Source organism: Rhinoderma darwinii, chromosome 5 (assembly GCF_050947455.1).
Source record: "Rhinoderma darwinii isolate aRhiDar2 chromosome 5, aRhiDar2.hap1, whole genome shotgun sequence".
Classification (NCBI taxonomy): domain Eukaryota; kingdom Metazoa; phylum Chordata; class Amphibia; order Anura; family Rhinodermatidae; genus Rhinoderma; species Rhinoderma darwinii.
Window position 1 is genome coordinate 286,468,884 of NC_134691.1, and position 21,166 is coordinate 286,490,049.

General features: G+C 40.1%; 1 protein-coding gene across 2 annotated transcripts in view; it reads left to right on the plus strand.

Annotated features, from left to right (window-relative positions):
• COLQ (collagen like tail subunit of asymmetric acetylcholinesterase) overlaps positions 1-21,166 on the plus strand; it is a 109,558-nt gene that overhangs the window by 30,195 nt on the left and 58,197 nt on the right. For both annotated transcript variants that reach the window (XM_075827240.1, XM_075827242.1), the window contains exons 2-4: positions 4,057-4,172; positions 14,392-14,493; positions 17,258-17,302. In XM_075827240.1, coding sequence (XP_075683355.1) covers positions 4,057-4,172; positions 14,392-14,493; positions 17,258-17,302 — 263 coding nt within the window. The remainder of the gene's footprint in view (positions 1-4,056; positions 4,173-14,391; positions 14,494-17,257; positions 17,303-21,166) is intronic.

The window sequence follows — 21,166 nt, forward strand, 5'->3', positions numbered from 1 at the left end:
AGTTCCCAAACTACAAAAGTGATACAAGTTTTTGAAAACATGAATGAATGACTAACCCATATCGCTCCAAGTGTCCAGTGGCTCCAAGGTAAGGAAACCCCGACGCGCGTTTCGCGTGGATGGCTTTATCAAGGGGTGTTGATAATCTTGAGTCAATTGAAAAACAGCTCCTAAAACGGCTTGAAAAAAGCCTCAAAAACACATTTTCAGCTTCAAAAACGGCTCAAAATCTCAGGCTGTTTTCGCTTGAAAGCAGCTCCGTCACTTTCAGCAGTTTTTTAATTGTGCGTGTAAACATTTTCTGCAATTGAAAACCAGTACATTCATCAGAATGGGGTTATTTCTGCAGCAGGTACATAGATATTTTCAAGTTCCATTCAGATGAATTGAACTGCTTTACATTTTAGGTGGCGTTTTTTTCACATGGCAAATTATGTTATTCAAGGATCATGTGACACAAAAATTCCTGTTTGCTACATATCCTTTTTTCTTTAAAAAAAAAAAAAAAATGCCACCAAAAACACCCCAAAACAAAAAAACTCGCTGAGCTACACTGTTTCCGTCACTCCCATAGTAGTGAATGACAGTTACGGAAGCAACGTAGCATGTGAGCTACACTGTTTTCGTAACTAATATTAATTTCTTCGGGAGTTATGGAAACCGTGTAACTTCCGACCATGTAATCAGTAAGTGCCGTGAGGCAGCGTGAGCACAAAAAGCTAGAATGGGGTTCAGGGGACCCTGTTCTAGAGATAGGTGTGGGTCCCAAAGGTGGGACCCGCATCTATCTGACATTTATGACATATCCTGTGGATATGTCATAAATGTCTCTAATGGCAAAACCCCTTTAACGACACAGCCATTTTTTGTTTTTACGTTTTAGTTTTTTACTCCCCGCCTTCCAAGAGCCATAAAGTTTTTATTTTTCTGTCAATAGAGTGGTGTGAGGGCTTATGTTTTGCGGGAGGAGTTGTAGTTTCTACTGCCAACATTTAAAGTACCACATAATGTACTGGGAAACGGAAAAAAAAAATCTTTGTGGGGTGGAATTGGAAAAAAACTAAATTCCGCCATTGTTTTTTGGGTTTTGTTTTTACATCTTTCACCGTGCAGTAAAACGACGACAACTTTATTCTGTGTCCCAATACGATTCCGGTGATACCAAATTTATATAGTTTTTTTTTTTTATATTTTACTACTTTTACAAAGAAAAAACTATTTGTTAAAAAAATAAATTCTGTTTCACCACATTCTGAGAGCCATAACTGTTTTATTTTTTCGTCGATTGAGCATTGTGGCAGCCTAATTTTTGCAGGATGAGCTGTAGTTTTTAATGGTACAATTTTTTGGTACTTACGATTGTTTTTATCACTTCTTATTTAATTTTATGTTAACCCTAAGGTGACCAAAAAACAGCGATTCGGACGTTTACATTTTTTTTTACACCGTTCACCATGCGAGTTAAATAATGCTATATTGTAATAGTTTGAACATTTATGGACACGGTGATACCAATTTTGTTAATTTTTTTTTTCTAAGTTGTGCTTGGGGAAGGGAGGTTTATTGAACTTTTGATATTTTTGCTTTTTTTTTACACTCCTGAAAAATTTATTTAAGTTTTTTTTACAAATTTTATTAGCCCCCCTAGGGGACTTGTACCAGTGATCGTTAGACCGCTGGTACAATACACTGCAATACAAATGTATTGCAGTATATTGTCATTTTTAAGCCCTGGCCGGAGCCATGGCTTAGCCTTTATTAGGCCCTCAGGTTGCCATGACAACCAGCGGTGCCCCCTGATCGTGTTGTCGGGGGGCTGTTGGGCTGTAGGAGGGGGCCGCCCCCCTTCTTACGGTTTAAATACCGCGGTCGCTAGTTTAGTAGTTTACAGCTGACATGCTGCTCTAATGGCCCGGAACAGCGATCGCGCTGTTCCTGGCCGTTAGAACAGCGTGTCAGCTGTAAAACACTCCATACATCACCCTGATGTTCATTTTCGTCATGAGTTGAGAAGGGGTTAACTTCTATGGGAGAGTGCATGGAGGGGAGGCGGTGAGCTGTGTTCATGACCTATTCTCCATGGTGTTATCCTGCGCTGTCTCCAGTTTTATAATAGAGGTGTTAAGGTCCTTTTACATCGGCAGATATATGCCGGTAAATGAGCACCAATGATAATATAGCACATCGTTCAGCGCTTGTTTAGCTGCATTTAGATTGTGTAATTATTGTACAGTTTGGGGACCAACAAGATTGTTCACCCCCATACGGTTTGCATCATTTTCGGCTGTTGACACTGGGAGATGTGCTGCCAAGGACAATTATTTTTACTGCCGCAATAAAGATGAAATGGCCCCTTTCACACAGGACAATGTTTGGGAACGTTTTACTGCAATGATGAATGAGATGACTGCTTGGAAGTGATCTCTACAGAACAGGAAGTGTCAGTGTATTATGAGACTCCGTAACCAATTTTTTTTTAGTGACATGGAAAATAAAAAAAAAGCAATGCTTTTTTAAAAATGTTTTATGGAAAAAGTTAATTTAAACAATAACTCATTTCCTGACAATAGATTTACTTTAAAGAGTAAGTCAATGTACTTTTCATCTTATACTTATACTCTTATACTGCAGTGAAGTTTTTTACAGTAAGTCAAATTGCACGTACTTGTAGTTTGGCTTATGCAATGTTAAGGAGCATTTATGTGGTCATCTATTCTTTGCATATATATGGAGAATTCATATTAAGAAGAAATAAGGATAAACAGCTACTGTATGCTACACAAAAGCAACTAAAGTTTAAAAACAAAAGGAATGTTTTGGTTGGTTGCCTTTGGCAATACCATGTTTTTACCACCAGCTTTCATATGTGACCACATGGCTAGACACTAAAATTGACTGTAAGTTGAAACAGCCAAAGGAGCTACTGTATGTCCGACAAATTTTTTAGATATTTGAACTTCCCTGACTATACATGGCACGAATCTGCCTCCAAATACTAAACATGGTCAGTGGCCAGTTCGGGCACACCAGTAGCTGACCATCTTGCAAAGTTTCCAGGTATTTGATACTTGGGCGGAGAAGCTTAGCAGAGGACCTGTCAGCTCTCCTGACATATCTGTTTTAGTAACTACTTGCATTTCATATGAAATATCAATCATTGAGCAGTTCCTTTGTTATTCCTCCTAGAAATGTATAAATCAATTTACAACTGGGTGTTACCAGTTGAGGGTGTGTCCTTACACAGTCTGATACTGTCCAATCAGTGCTGACAATGTAGGGACACGCCCCTTTGACACTGGGATGGTATCACCCAGTTGTCAATTTATTCATAAATTTCCAGTAGGATTAATGGGAGGGGCACAACGGAGTTCTAGAAAACATGCACAGGCAGTGTTATTTTATGGGGAATGAAAGAAAGTATTCATAAAAACAGACGTGTCAGGAGAGGTGACAGGTCCTCTAAAGGAGTTGTTTTATTACAGATTGATCACCACAGGAACCTCAACAAACAGCTGATTTTGCCAGGGGAAGCCGTGACTAGCCAGAAATGATCCCTGCAGGGGAAATGTAGTATTACATGGTTGTCTTTATTCTATAAACCTATTTAATTTAATCTTGTGTCACAAGGGCCTGCTTGACTAAATACAGCTTAATTGTAAGATTTTTACACGGTATTGTGTAATGACATTAATATTGAGCATCAACTTTGCTTTGGTGTCATGCTAACTGAGATATTGTACATTACACAGTCTAAATCTAGTCTTTCCTTTAAATCAATTTTCCTTAGATACACATGTACATGGGTGTTGGATTCTGTAGGGTAGTTCATATGTATCAAACATTTACATTGTTTAAAAAGTAAATCTGTGTTTTGGAATTTGAAAAATCTTGTCACCTTTCTATATAAAGTGCATGTATATTTTAATGGTAGAGTCTACTTATATTTAAAAACGGTAGAATAGATTCTATACACCAAGGGAAATAGTGAGGTATTTAATTAAATATATCATGGGCTGAAGAGCTTATTTGTGATACATTTCAAATTCCTTTTGACAGCTTTTCCTTCTTTTGAACAGAAGAAACAAAGTAGTAGTGGAGGGTGTTGTCTATTAACGCCTCCACCACCACCAATTTTTCCTCCACCACCATTCTTCAGAGAACGCAGAAGCACAGTAAGTACCTAGACAAGATCAATCTATGACATCATGGGGGACTCAGATGCGGCCCCTGACTTCATCAAAATGCCACACATCTCATATATAAAACCTTTCTAACCTTACGAGCTCTGTTCTAGTTGTCTACAAAATACAGATTTAGGAAACGTTGAATGCGAACATGTTCATATGAAAAAGCTCATACGTACAAACACATACATACACAAACCTCACAACTTTTGGAGATGGAAAAGGAGCCGCAGTGCTCACGAAACAAAGAGACACATGACAGCCGTAATCTTCTCTATGATTGGACAGGTTTTATTTATACCGGATTAAAAATGTTACTGTAACTAGAAAATTAAATCAATTTAATGTCAAATCTTTCCATTTAGTGTTTAATGCATTACAGAAATACAATGCATGCTTTAAAAATCTCAACTAAGATAATGACTTTACTAAGACAATCATGCTAACTATAATTGTTTATAACAACTGAACTGTTTAGAGAGTAACTGGAAAATGTTTTTCTTTTTGCACATGGCCAACCAGAGTGTCAGAGGATCTTGTGATGGGGCCACTCTCTAAGATAATAATGGGCTCCAAAATGGCCAAGCGGAAGACCACCCCATTTGGAGCCAATCACTTTAAAATAGGTTCTATTTCTTATAGTTACATATATCCTGTTAGACCTTATTGATGATATGTTCTGTATGTGCAATGGTAACGGAAAATTCTAAGTTGAATTAAAAATGGACATATACATGGAGGGGGTCCAAGAAAAAACAGTCTGACACTAATTGATAGTATATTTTACTGTTATTTGTTTGTACTAAGTAACCTCATGCAATGCAAAATCAATAGCAAATATACAATACACATGCAATATGTTTAATAAAACCAGAGTGATAGAACAACTGAGGAAAGGGTTACAGTGTATCAGTGAAGAAAATCAATTACCCTACTCCGATTAATAAATTCTGGAATCTGTGATTCTCCATCTGGAAGGTTTTTTTCTTCTGCCCTCAAGAACAATTACTCATGGGAAATCTGTCACTGAAAGCTAAGTCCAATCTAGCTAATAGAACCTAGTGAATTTCATTAGCTGTATGTGCAGCCTTTACTGATTATTATACAGGCTACTCTTCCAGAAGGACATTACAGAAAAATCAAACCTCTCTCCAGGGTTGATTGGTTTGTGCTTTTAGCTTCCCTGTTTACCAGCATAGTATATTAGTTTTGTGTAATCCTTAACATGAAAATACATACATCATCCATATGTCAAATCAAATGTCAGTGTCATTAATCACAAGATACTGTGCAAACTATGTAATGATGTGAAGCTACGTGCAGATTATTCATCATTTGGTTCATGAAACAATAGAAGATATTTTTAAAAAATACATTAAGTATACAGTAAGTAGAATATTAAAACCTAGCTGTTGAAATTAATGTAAACAGCAGTTTGCTTCTATTAACTACCCTAAAAAAACAACTTAAAGGAACAGTGTCATCACCAAAAATGTTTTCATATGTTAAAGATGTTAGTGCTTTATTAAAAACGTTTATATTTATTTGTGTGTTTGTGTTTTACTTTTTCTTATTTTTACACTTTTTCTTCCCTATGGGGGCTGCCATTTTTTGTTCCATTTCTGTATGTGTCGATTAACGACACATACAGACATGGAATACGGCAGCCACAGTCCCATAGGGACTGCGAACGGCTCCCGTCCCATCCACTTCTGTGTACGCCGTCTGTGTGGGAACTGCGCATGCGCCGCTCCCACACAGTCCAATTTGAAATTGGCGCCATCCGGCGCCATTTTCCTGTGGACCGGAAGTCGCGGCCGGACAGTAAGATTACTACTTCCGGTCGCGGCTTCCGGACTTGTGCACTTGGACCAGCGGCAGCAGACGGAGCGGACGGGCCGTAGGGAGCCGCGGCGGCAGGAGCAGGTAAGAGATTTCAATGTATGTTCGTGTTTGTGTACGTTTACTACTGTATGTAAACCTACTACACTGTGTGTTAGCTCAAAAAATGGCGACACACAGTGTAGGAGGATAGACCGTTCAAACCCCTCGTTTATCCCGGCACTAGCCAGGATAAAGGAGGGGGGATGCTGAGAGCTCACTAGAGCGAGGGCTTTTTACCCAATTTTGCAATGCTGCAATTTTGGGAATAGCTCCATCTAGTGACCAGCAATGGGAAATATTATAAATTAGAATCTAATTTATAATATTTCCTGACTCGTGAAAAAAATAAAAAAAATTTGAACAATGTTTAATCACCTACACACTAAATGTTTAATTAAAAAAAAACAAACATGTTTTTCTGGCAACACATTCCCTTTAAAACATGGATTACATAAAAATAATATAGACTGTATATTTGGATACACTTTAGGGTAGTGTCCTGGACTCCTATTACTAAACCGTTCACACAGCTAATCATTTCTACAAAGCTAGTTTTTGTCCTTAACCCCTTCAGGACTGAACCTGTTTTGGCCTTGAGGACGAAGCAAATTTTTTCAAATCTAACATGTGTCACTTTATGTGGTAATAACTTGGCAATGCTTTTACCTATCCAAGCGATTCTGAGATTGTTTTCTCGTGACATATTGTACTTTATGTTAGTGAAAAAAATGTGGTCAATAAATTCAATATTAATTTGTGAAAAACACCAAAATTTAGAGAAAATTTGCGAAAATGTGCATTTTTCTAAATTTAAATGTATCTGCTTGTAAGACAAATAGTAAGGGTATGTTCACACTCACTAATTACGGACGTAATTCGGGCGTTTTTGCCCCGAATTACGTCAGAAAATAGCGCCTCAATAGCGTTGACAAACATCTGCCCATTGAAAGCAATGGGCAGACGTTTGTCTGTTCACACGAGGCGTATATTTACGCGCCGCTGTCAAATGACGGCGCGTAAATAGACGCCCGCGTCAAAGAAGTAACCTGTCACTTCTTTGGCCGTAATTGGAGCCGTTATTCATTGACTCCAATGAATAGCAGCGCCAATTACGTCGGTAATGGACGCGGCGTTCAAGCGCCTGCACATGCCGTTACGGCTGAAATTACGGGGATGTTTTCAGGCGGAAACAACCCCGTAATTTCAGCCGTTACGGACGCTGTTGTGTGAACATACCCTTATACCACACAAAATAGTTACTATTTCACATATCCCATGTGTACTTTATGTTTGTATAATTTTTTGAACATCCTTTTATTTTTCTAGGACGTTACAAGGCTTAGAACTTTAGCAGCAATTTCTCATATTTTCAAGAAAATGTAAAAAAAGGCTATTTTTTCAGGGACCAGTTCAGATCTGAAGTGGTATTGAGGGCCTTATATATTAGAAAGTCCCCATAAATTACCCCGTTTTGAAAACTGCAACCCTCAAAGTGAATACTTTGAGGGTTGCAGTTTTCAAAACGGGGTAATTTATGGGGACTTTTGAATAAAACAGCATTCAGAAAGTGTTTTAACCCTTTAGGTGTTTCACAGGTATTAACCCCTTCCCCCTGCTTGCATTCTGGGCCCTAATGACCAAGCCATTTTTTAAGTTTTTCCATCATCGCATTCGAAGAGCTATAACTATTTTATTGTTCCGCCGATGCAGTTGTATGAGGGCTTGTTTTTTGCGGGACGACTTGTAGTTTTTATTGGTACCATTTGAGAGTAGATGCGACTTTTTGATCACTTTTTATCACATTTTTTTAAAGTCAGAATTAACAATAAACAGCAATTTTTTAATTGTTTTTTATTTTATTTTTTACAGCGTTCACCGTGCGGGTTAAATAATGTAACCGCTTTATAGTCGGAGTCGTTACAGACGCGGCGATACCAAATATGCATAACTTTTTTTCTTTATTGTGTTTTTTTTAAATAAAGCCGTTTGTAAGGGGAAAAAGTGGGTTTTTCATTATTTTTTTTTTACATTTTTTTTTCACATTATTTATTTTATTTACTTTATTCAACTTTTTTTTTTTTTACTAGTCCCACTAGGGGACTTTCATATGCGATCATCCGATCGCTTTTATAATACACTGCAATACTTTTGTATTGCAGTGTATTACTGCCTGTCCGTTTAAAACGGACAGGCATCTGCTAGGTCATGCCTCCGGCATGACCTAGCAGGCATTCATTACAGGCAGACCTGGGGGCCTTTATTAGGCCCCCGGCTGCCATCGGAGACACAGACACTCGGCGATCTTATCGCCTGGTGTCAGTGGGATGAGAGGGCGCTCCCTCCCTCTCTCCAAAACCACTCAGATGCGGTGCACGCTATTGTGCACCGCATCTGAGGGGTTAAACGGGTGAGATCGATACACTTTTTGATCACTTTTTAGTCTATATTTTGGGAGAGGTGGTGACTAAAAAATAGTGATTCTGGCATTGTTTTTTACTTGGTTTTTTTTGCGAAGTTCACCTTGCGGGACAAATAATATTACAGTTTTATAGTTTGGGTCATTACGAACGCGTTGATACCAAATATGTGTACTTTTTTTAACATGTTCATTTTTTTCCTATGATAAAAGACTTATTATAGGAGAAAAAGCATTTTTTGTTTTTGTAACTTATAACTTTTATTTTTACAATTTTATAAAACATTTTTATTACTTTTCTTTTTGTCGCACTAAGAGACTTGAAGAATTGCAGCTCTGATCACTGCTTGAATACATTACACTACCCATGTAGTGTAATGTATTACAACTGTCATTGTGATGTGACAGTCACTCTGACAGGAAGCCAATGGGCTTCCGTACCTGGCAGCCCGGAGGCCATTATCTGGCATCCGGTTGCCATCATAACCATCTGCAGCCCCCGCAATTGCATGTGGGGCTGCCGATCTGCTCTAAAGCCCTTAATTGCGGCGATTGCAATCGACCGCCGCATCTAAGGGGATAATTACCGAAATCAGCGGCGAGGGGCAGCTGAACGGCAACAGAGAGAGCAGGGCAGACACCCTGCACAGTTAACTGCCTCTGTGGTGTAGCGCAGCGTGGCGGTTAACTGTTAAAAATCCAGACGTAACTGCATGTCAAGGTGCGCGAATTTACGGCTCACTTTGATGTGCAGTTACATCAAGGTGCGGGAAGGGGTTAATTCCCTGCTACGAACCTGCAGAGGAAACACGGCAGAAATAGTTTATTTGGTTAAAGGGGACCTGTCACCAGCATTTCACCTATTAAACCAGCAATACCTTGTGATAGTGGGTGAAAAATTATTTTTATATAACCTATAATTATCTTCTAAGTGGGCTCTGTACCTTTAGTATTCAGTTTTTTAGTGTTCCCTTGCCGAATGCTAATGAGCATAAAGGAGTCATATCTTCGTTTGAAAAGAGTCTGAACATGTAGGACCCCTAGATAGTTGTAATGGGGGGTTGGTCACAGGGGATCAAGAGAAGGCAGAGTTACTAAATGGGTTCTTCAGCTCTGTATATACAACAGAAGAAGAGTCATATCTTCATTCCTCAAGCCTTTCCGAGTTAACCCCGCCTCCTTACTTTTGATTGACAGCTCCTCGCCTCCTCCCAGCACACATGAAATCCCGACGCTTGCGCATCTTCGTCCTGTTCAGGTGCATGCGCACAACGGGACACCATAGTGGCGCATGCGCAGTAACTAGATTTGAGACCCAGACAAAGCAGGGAAGAATGACGAATCATACATGACGGGCGCATGATCACTATCTGAGAGGATATTTTTCGGCATTCAGGATGGGCCAGTTTTTGGCGGTGGGCAGGCATAAGAAGAGGAACGAACGAGACCTTACGGATTATTACCATAAAAGGCACAAAATATTTGCAGACCTATATTTACAGCAATTAACTTTTGACACCAGTGGCCAGCGAGGGGTGAGTAGAGTTCAATAGGTGAAATACTGGTGACAGGTTTTAAGGCTACATTCACACAAGCGTGACAGATTTACGTGCATAAATCTGGTCCGTTTGCATTGAGTTATTGTATTTGTGCTTTGCGAGTGGCATGTGTTTTTCACTCACTCGTGAAAACGCACCAATATAGGACATGCAGTGAGTTTGACCTAGCGGACTCTTGCTGTGTGAAAACTCCTGCATGTGTAAACGGCCCCATTGAAATCAATGGGTCCGTGTGCTGTGCGTGATTTCCATGCACAGCACACAGACGAGTTTTACGCTCGTCTGAATGAGCCCTAAGATGTTGTCCCACAATTCAATATTACATTTCTCTGTTTGATAACGCAAAACATAACATTCTATTCATTTAAAACATTTAAAGAAATTGCTTCTGGTGTGCTTTTTATTCCTTTCTCCGTACATTCACCTAATGTGTTCAGTGCAAACAGAGAAGTAGCTAAACATAACGGTTTTCTTCCAAAAACAGTGCCACAACTGTCCACAGGTTCTTTGTAGTACTGCAGCTCCACCCCATTTATCTCAATGGAGCTGTGTGCAATACCAGACGCAACACATGGACAGATCCTGGACAACCCCTTAAAGAGGCTCTGTCACCAGATTCTCAAATCCCTATCTCCTATTGCATGTGATCGGCGCTGCAATGTAGATAACAGTAACTTTTTTTTTTTTTAAACGTTCATTTTTGGCCAAGTTATGAGCTATTTTATATATATATGCAAATGAGGTTTTAAATGGACAACTGGGCGTGTTTTTTTTCGTATGTCCAACTGGGCGTGTATTGTGTTTTTAACTGGGCGTGTTTACTTGTTTCACTAACTGGGCGTTGTGAATAGAAGTGTATGATGCTGACGAATCGGTGACCAATCAGCATCATTCACTCCTCTCCATTCATTTACACAGCAGCATCACGTTCTTATTAGAACGATGTGCAGCCACATACACAAGTGTCCTGATAATGAATACACATGACCTCCAGCCTGGACGTCATGTGTATTCAGAATCCTGACACTTCTGAATCTTTTCTGTGAGATTTCCAGCAAGGGAAACAAAATCTCGTTTACCTCGTAATTTCGCGAGATTACGCGTGGCTTGCTGGAATCTCACAGAAAAGATTCAGAAGTGTCAGGATTCTGAATACACATGACGTCCAGGCTGGAGGTCATGTGTATTCATTATCAGGACACTTGTGTATGTGGCTGCACATCGTTCTAATAAGAACGTGATGCTGCTGTGTAAATGAATGGAGAGGATTGCATGATGCTGATTCGTCAGCATCATACACTTCTCTCCACAACGCCCAGTTAGTAAAACAAGTAAACACGCCCAGTTAAAAACAATACACGCCCAGTTGGACATACGAAAAAAAACACGCCCAGTTGTCCATTTAAAACCTCATTTGCATATATATAAAATAGCTCATAACTTGAAAAATGAACGATTTAAAAAAAAAAAAAATGTTACTGTTATCTACATTGCAGCGCCGATCACATGCAATAGGAGATAGGGATTTGAGAATCTGGTGACAGAGCCTCTTTAAACTTTAAAATAAATACTCAAAAAGTCAGTGAGACTATTAAAAAGCAGAGTCCAAACTAACCAATTGTACCCATTATGATTTAATCTATTTTGGTGATAATGTAAACAAGTCAGTGGGCCCTATATCCTAATGTGCCCTATGTTCTGCATTATAAGCGAGCCACCTGATGTGTGTACTCAACGAGCAGACACTGAGGCTGGGTTCACACGACCTATTTTCAGGCGTAAACGAGGCGTATTATGCCTCGTTTTACGCCTGAAAATAAGGCTACAATACGTCGGCAAACATCTGCCCATTCATTTGAATGGGTTTGCCGACGTATTGTGCAGACGACCTGTAATTTACGCGTCGTCATTTGACAGCTGTCAAACGACGACGCGTAAATTGACTGCCTCGGCAAAGAAGTGCAGGGCACTTCGTTTGCAACGTAATTTGAGCCGTTCTTCATTGAACTCAATGAAGAGCAGCTCAAGATACACGAGCGTCACAGACGCCTGTTATATTACGAGGAGGAGCATTTACGGCTGAAACGACGCAGCTGTTTTCTTATGAAAACAGTCTGTCATTTCAGCCGTAAATGACAGCTAGCGTGTGCACATACCCTTAGAGGTAATCTGGCAGTGTGTTACACATTTACCCTACAGTAAAACAAGCATCAAGAAATGTTAGGCCCCATGCACACGAACGTGCTTTTGCGGCCGCAATTCCCCTGAAAATCCACGGGAGAATTGCGGCCCCATTCATTTCTATGGGGCCATACACACGACCGTGGTTTCCATGGTCCGTGCATGGCCCAGAAGCCTGGACCACAGAAAGAACGAGCATGTCTTATTACGGCCGTGTTCTGCGGTCCAGGCTCATAGAAAATAATGGGCGCGACCATGTGCACGGCACGCGATTTGTGGGCGGCTCGCGGGTGACACTCCGCTGCCGGCCGACCCGAAAATCACGGCCGTGCACATGGCTACGGTCGTGTGCATGAGACCTTAAGGCTGGGTTCACACGTGGCGGAATTTCACTTAAATTCCGCTGCGGACGCTCCGCAGCGTTAATCCGCAGCGGAGCCGTTTGTCCATTGACTTTCACTTTAATTTAGCAGTGTTCGTTTAGACGATGCGTAAAATTCCGCTGCGGAGTATAGGCTGCGGAGCGGAATTTGGTGTCCGCAGCATGCTCTGTCTGTTGCGGAGCAGTGGCGGACTCATGGCGGAATTTCTCCATTGACTTCAATGGAGATTCTAATTTCCGCAATGAAGTCCGCAGCTGTCATGCACATGTTATATGTGCTGCGGATGCGTCTTGCTTTTTTAACTTGACATTTCTTCATTCTGGCTGGACCTATGTATTTCTAGGTCTACAGCCAGACTGAGGAAGTCAATGGGGCTCCCGTAATGACGGGAGCGTTGCTAGGAGACGTCTGTAAATAGTCACTGTCCAGGGTGCTGAAAGAGTTAAGCGATCGGCAGTAACTGTTTCTGCACCCGGGACAGTGACTAACGATCACAATATAGAGCAACCTGTCAAAAAAATAGAAGTTCATACTTACCGAGAACTCCCTGCTTCTGTCTCCAGTCCGGCCTCCCAGGATGACGTTTCAGTCTAAGTGACGGCTGCAGCCAATCACAGGCCAAGCACAGGCTGCAGCGGTCACATGGACTGGTGCGTCATCCAGGGAGGTCGGGCTGGATGCCGAAAGAGGGACGCGTCACCAAGACAACGGCCGGTAAGTATGAAATTAGTTTACTTTCACTAGGGAAAGTGCTGTCCCTTCTCTCTATCCTGCACTGATAGGGAGAAGGGAAGCACTTTTCCCGCAGTCCGCAGCAGCTAGTCCGCATCAATTTTCTGCACATTTTGTGCAGATCCGCAGCAGAATCTGCAACGCAGATTCTGTGCGGCATTGATGCGGACAGCTGCGGAGGAAAACCGCCACGTGTGGTCATGCCCTAAAGAGGCTCTTTCACCAGATTATAAGTGCCCTATCTCCTACATAATGTGATCGGCGCTGTAATGTAGATAACAGTGGTTTTTATTTTGAAAAACTATAATTTTTGAGCAAGTTATGAGCAATTTTAGATTTATGCTAATGACTTTGTGTCATTGTATGACGCTGACCAATCAGTGACCAATCAGCGTCATACACTTCTCATTGTTCCAGCCCAGCTTCTTTCACTGCACAATCAAACAATGGGCTAGAACAATGAGAAGTGTATGACGCTGATTGGTCACTGATTGGTCAGTGTCATACCCTCCTCTGTACAATGCCCAGTTGGTAAAAAGTAAGGAGATAGGGCACTTATAATCTGGTGACCGAGCCTCTTTAATGGCCACCAGAGAAATAGTGGCTCTACCTACATGTAGAAAAGAGACTATGGAACTGCAGGAGACTCAAGACAATAATTGTAACTTGTGGAGGTAAATAAATCTGAAGATATTGGAATGGATACCGTATCAGAGTTGGATGTGGTTTTTAAGCTCACAGCGACTATGTAGCCATAACCTTTATTGAATTTTATTATAGTCGCTGCAGATGTTACTTTCTTGTATTTACTATCTTAGATGAGAGACATAGGGAACAATACAGCAGCATCCGTAAAGACATTGCTACAGTAATAAGTTTGAAGCTTGATTTTTTTTTTGTGTGTGTGTTATATTCCTATGAGTATCACGGAGTATCAAGTGAGGCTTTCTCATTCACCTGCAATAGTGAGGGCTTCATTCTGCTTGTTTTACAGATTCATGTCGACAATCAATATTTTTTAATCCTTATCACTTTTTTTTTTATATATATAGATATACGATCTGGATTATACATATTCACCTCTGGAATTTAATCCCACAATACCTTTATGTGTACCAGGCCCACCTGGGCCAGATGGACCTCCAGGACCCCAGGTTTGTATGTGGGAATCTAAAACATAATGCAAATCAAGCTCCTCTTACGTCAGCTGTTAAGTAACAGCAAATATACACTCATACACACAAACACTATTAGAGAAATTGAAAGGTTTATTTTCATACACAAAATAATGAGGATATATAATATAAGTACGGCAAAAGAGACTTCAATTAGTCTCACATATTAACCGACTTTCAGACGCTTCTTATATTAAAGGCTTATTTAAACAAAGAGAAAGTTTGTAGGAGGAATCCTCCAACTCACCGTTAGCAGGTCTTCACTGCTGACTGCGCCCGGATCTCCGTGTTGGCACACGGTAATAGGGACAGCAAAATAGAGATAATGACCCAGCGCAGACGACGTTTTAAAAGGAAGCGCAGTTCTAATTTTATTTCCAAAAAATTTATTAAAAGAGATGTATCCCAGATGCAAGGATGGTTGATAATATTCAGTGGTGCCTACGCGTTTCAGACGAATGCAGCGTCCTTACTCATGGCTTGTTGTCAAAGAAATTATATCATATCGAGGTTTATATCCGATCTTTCACAGATGTGATAAATTGCAGTCCAGCAGAGATCCGCTGGAACGCAAACGAACTCCGGAGTGTCACGTCAGTACCCAGGATGTATAATGGTATGTGCTGCAGATATCAGGTAGGTAAATTTAGACTGAGGTGTAAGAAAGGAAAAAATTTAAATGTATAACAATTTGTCATAATAGTCGCGGTTACAAATAGTCTAGTATAGTTATAAATGTATTAATGCAAATCCTTGACGACTGGATATAAACAACGAAATGGATATATACTCACATCAAAAAAGTGAAACAGAAAAAAAAGAGGCTAAAAAAATCTACATAGTTGTAAATCACAACTTATCAATTTTAAAACCGTTAAACTGGTTGGAACGAACATTAATAATCATTCACAAAAATCGAACAGTCCAAAAAATATAGATCAATTAGTCATAGGCAGCTTCTTGGTATGGGGTTGGTTCTATTACCATTGACCATAGACTAATATCCAAAATGTATTGAATACAATGTTTTGACTATATCTCACAATTATCTATCCTTGATTTACACTTTGTGTCAATAATATTTTAGTTATCATGAATATTAATGTTTGTTCCAACCAGTTTAACGGTTTTAAAATTGATAAGTTGTAAATTTTTTAGCCTCTTTATTTTCTGTTTCACTTTTTCGATGTGAGTATATATCCATTTCGTTGTTTATATCTGGTTGTCAAGGATTTGCATTAATACTTTTAGAACTATACTAGACTATTTGTAACCGCGACTATTATGACAAATTGTTATACATTTCAATGTTTTCCTTTCTTACACTTCAGTCTAAATTTACCTACATGATATCTGCGGCACATACCATTATACATCCTGGGTACTGACGTGATACTCCGGAGTTCGTTTGCGTTCCAGCGGATCTCTGCTGGACCGCAATTTATTACACCTGTGAAAGACCGGATATAAACTTCGATATGATATAATTTCTTTGACAACAAACCATGAGTAAGCACTCTGCATTCGTCCGAAATGCGTAGGCACCACTGAATATTATCAACCATCCTTGCATCTGGGATACATCTCTTTTAAATAATTTTTGGGAAATAAAATTGGAACTGCGCTTCCTTTTAAAACTTCGTCTGTGCTGGATCATTGTCTCCATTTTCCTGTACTTATTTAAACACACTGCTCTCTATTTGCTTGATTTTATGTTACATTTCCTCTTAAAAATACATCCCTACTCTGCTCTGTCATGCTTTCATTGTTCTCATAGTGTCCTTGAGTTTACCTGTCCATGATGCTGATTGTTTTAAACAGCAGTAAGGCTGTGTTCACATCAGTGTTGCCTTTACGTTGAGGGTTTCCATCTGAGGTTTCCATCGGGTTAACCCCTCAATGGAAAGGCAAACGGAAACCAAAGCTTCCGTTTGCATCAACATTGATCTCAATGGTGACGGAAACGTTGCTAAAGGTTTCAGTTTGTCACCGTTGTGACAGGGTTCCGTTGTTTTTGACGGAATCAATAACGTAATCCGACGGAAACCTCTGATGGAAACCGTAAAGGCAACGCTGATCTGAACAGGCCCTAAATCAAACTACAGTGTTATTTACCTTTCCACTTAAAGGCCATGTTGACACAAAGTTTTTGCATTCGGAAAAATCTGCCTATACTCTATTTGCCGAATTTTTTGCTGCATTTTTTGGCTGCGGCCATTGTGTCGCGGACAAAAAACAATGATGTCAATGGGAGGTCAGAGATGGAAACGCCCCCATAAAGGGCATGACGCTTCTTTATCCCGCAAGTTTTTTTTCCACTCGCAGGAAAAAAACGCCTCCGCCTCCCATTGAAGTCAATGGGAGGCGTTTTCGGAAGTTTTTTGGCGTGTTTTCCGTCACGGTTTCCGCATAAAAAAACGCGCTAAAAAACTCTTGTGTGAAGGGCCAAAGGGATTTTCCAGATCTCAATAAATGGCACTCACCTAACATGAAATAACTACTTTTTTCGGCTTCATTGATTTACATACAGTGCTGTAGAGCAGAACTACATACTATATAAAAAGTTGCCGCTGTACTTTAAAGCTTGTCCATTTCATCGTAGAAGTGGCAGTCAAGTGATGTACCCACATGACCGCTTTATTCATAGTTGTGGACAAAGCAGTACATCACATTGATGGCTATAGTAAAGCAGATTAAAGATGTACACATTAATAGTGCTATTATTTCTTGTTTTCATCATTAGGGGACTCCAGGTTTTCCAGGGACAGCTGGACCAAAAGGAGAAAAAGTACGTTGCCATGTGCCGTTTCTTCTGACTGCTATTTACAGCTCTATTAAATTATTCAATGGTTTTATTTATTGATTCTGTGTGACCTCTTTAATCCAAGTGCCTGTTATCATAGTCATTTAAGCATGGTTAAACTATTCTTGTGTTTATGTAATACAGGCAGTTCTTCTATTCTCAAAACTTAATTAAGTCTCCATGTGATGCAGTAAAAGGAATTGACTAGAGAACAACCATAGCCCAGCTAGCGGCAGCTCTAAATACTATAGTGCCCTAGTGGCATCGGGGATGACATGGAGACTTAGCCACTATGTTTAATACCACTGTGTTAGCTAGTGTATGTAATGTACATATTTTACAAACAAACTAATGAAAAACAGTCCCTTTGACCAGTCAAATAATTTTGACTTGACAACATCTTTATATTTTGTTTTTCAATAATCAATATGCCAATATTTTTGCTTATATAGTTTTTAAGCGTTTTTGACAACATTTAACAACAGATCTTATCACATACAGACCCATGGGTCAAATGCTCCTCTCTCACGCTGACTAAATGGATTCATACTTAATCATGGGCAGAAACTAAAGGACTGCCTATTTCATAGTTTTTAGTCTTCACCCTCTACATTTCTTTGCTTTTGTTAGAAGAAAATGAATCATCACTTGTATTTATTGCCTTATTAATGGATGGGGGTCTGTCATGTTAACAACGAGATTTGAGATTTCAGTTTGAAGCTATGGATAAGAATTGAATATAGGCTGTAAATAAGGTACAAGATAATTAAAGCAACATATTTACAAAGTTACTCAACATTTACCTTTGTTTCCATATAAAATTATGTTTGGGTATAGATCCTTTAATTTTCCATAAGTCTTGTAAAATAAACTAGCATTAACATTAAAGGGTTATTCCCATCTCAGATATATATATATGGCATATCCACAGGGTATGCCATAAATGTCTGATAGATGCGGGTCCTAGCTCTTGGACTTGCACCTATATAAAAAATTGGGGTCACTTGACCCCAATCCCGCTAGGTGGGGCAGCTGCCGGCCACCGATTCCCACGGCTCTCTTTATTAAGTTCTATGGTAGTTATGGAAATAGCCTGCTACTTGGCTGTTTCCATAACTCTCATAGAACATAATGTAGAGAGCATTGCGTATGCATGGCCACCTCTCCACATAGTCCCCGTCTGGAATCTACGGCCATCGGCAACCTCATCACGGTGAGACGGGGGCCTGGTGACCCCCATTCTCGATATAGGTACGGGTCTCAAAACTGAGACCCACATCTATCAGGCATTTATGGTATATCCTTTTGATATGCCATAAGTATCTAAAATGGGACTAACCCTATAAGCTTAAGTAGATAAACTTAAAAGCATTTTTAATAAAACAACAAAATAACTAAAGTCTTTTTAGACACTCAATGATTTGTAGCAAATCTAATCAAAGTGTAGTTAAATAAAGCTTATACTTTACCTTCAGTGATCCAATAAAAAAACCTGTTAGGAAATGCACCTCAGTGTATAAATTGAAGCTTCTAATTCAAATCAGTGTCTGTTGCCACAAACCGTGATTGATATTAATGGAATGTATAAAAATACCACCCCAATTCTGTCTTGCCCTGATAGCTTAAAGAATACAGAAATTAAATACTGCTGATAAAGTAAATCAGGCTGGGTAATATATGGCTATGCTAGCTAGTGTCTGCGATCTTCAGAGTCATTGATTAGGAAGTCTCTACGCGTTTCAACCCGTAGTGAAATCTATGGGGAGAGACTAGACATTTGTTAACAGGACACCAGAGTTTGGTTCATATCCTCCAGCGGCTTGCTGAACTGCCGAGTATATAAAGACAAAGGCCTGCAACTCTCACATTACGCTTCGCCATCTATTGACCCCATTGGTCAGCTAGGACCACCTGGTCCAATGTTTGTAAAACGTGCAACTCTTAGAGATGTGGTATCCAAGGGACTAAGATGGGTCGTGACATAAGGTCAGTAATAAAGCCATCTATACCTGTAATAATCAAGGGCACTGTGGGAGGGTTATGACATATTCAACCTAGGCCCCATGCACACGACCGTGCCCGCAATCACGGCCCGCGATTGCGGGCACGGCCGGCCACTGACTGACAGCCGCATTTTCGGGCCATGCTCCCATACTAAGTATGGGAGCACGGCCCGCAAAATGTGAAAGAACGGACATGTTCCATAATTCCCGGAACATTTCCACGGCACTGACACCCTTCCGTAGTGCTACGGAAAGGTGTCAGTGTTCAATGAAAGTGAATGGCTCCGTTTTTGCGGACCGCAATTGCGGTCCGCAAAAACGGAGGTTTTTGCTGTCGTGTGCATGGGGCCTAAGTCTCCATCCAGTGTAATATGATGCAGTTGCTATATAAAATACATATATATGATACCATAAAGATTGGAATACATGTATGTGAACTGTGAATACTGTAGATAATTCCATGGGTCTCTATATTAAACACTCCAAAGTTCAGAGACCTGAGTGCAATGTTTTTCAGGATTATTTATAGTAGGAATATATAAATAAAAAGGATTGTCAAATTGGGACGACATATAACTGAGTAAGTGGACGGATACACCATTCAAAACTCAATGAACCGCACATATGAAATGTAATCATTGATCCCAGGGGTCTAACAGATTTACATCTGAAGATCTACTGTGCCTCCTCTCTAGGAAGTTTGTTATCTAGATCTCCCCTCCTAGATGGCCGCAGTCTTTCTATGCCCGGAACTTGAGGCATTTTGGATTCCACCCGTGATGTGATAGTACATGCCTCACAACCTGGGTGTTATCTTCCCTTAAAATATTTACTACATGTCTCTAAAAATTGGTGGAGGGTCTTACCAATGTAATTCAGGGGGCAGAGGCAGCTGATGATGTAAACAATACCTTGTGTTCTGCAATGGATAAATTCCCTATTATGGAATTCAACTCCTGTAGACACGCTAACAAAATTTTTGCTTCGATTAATCAATTTGGTCGCCTTACAGGAACCAAACTTAAAGGTATCCACAATGTTGGTCCTATTCAGCCAAGTTTTACTCGACCCAGATGGTGACAAATGACTATGCATTAGCCGGTCCCTAAGATTTCTACCACGTCTGTAGTCGCTCATAGATACTGTAGGACCGAATGAGCAATATCTGGATCAAGGCTGTGGATGCCTCGGTAAGATCGTAGCACTACCAATACCCCTGCTGACTGGTAGCCATACATCCCTATCAGCCTCACCCTCTACTTATCGTTCGACTTGGATTTGAATATCAGCAGAGCCGATCTTTTCGATTCCATTGCTGATGTGCAGTTTTTAGTACATTTTGTGGGTAACCTCTTCTAAATCTATTCCTTAAGTCTGCTGATTTCTGTTGAAATTCCTTGATCGCGCAAGAATTTCACCTTAAGTGCAAAAATTGTCCCTTTGGGATCCCCTTTTCAGCGGTCTAGGTTGATGACTATCCCAATTAAGTAGGCTGTTGGTTATGTCGATTTTCTAAAGACTGTGGACGTCAACTCTCCGGTTTGATTGATGGTAATCGTTAGGTCTAGGAATGAGAGCATGTCATCATCTTTTTCTGAAATGAAACCTAAGCCAATGTCGTTGATATTGAGTACAGACACAAATTCCTCAAAGTCTCCCGTTCCGGTCCACAGTATCAGGGCGTCATCAATGTACCTTAACTAAAGTCTAATATTTGACATGCATTTTTTCATTGTCTCAGCAAAGACTATTCATTCCTCTCAACAGAACATTACAAGCGATCTGTGACTGTGAGCTTTAATCAAAAGGGCTCTCTTTTGTACCAACTGCAAGATTTGACTTATTT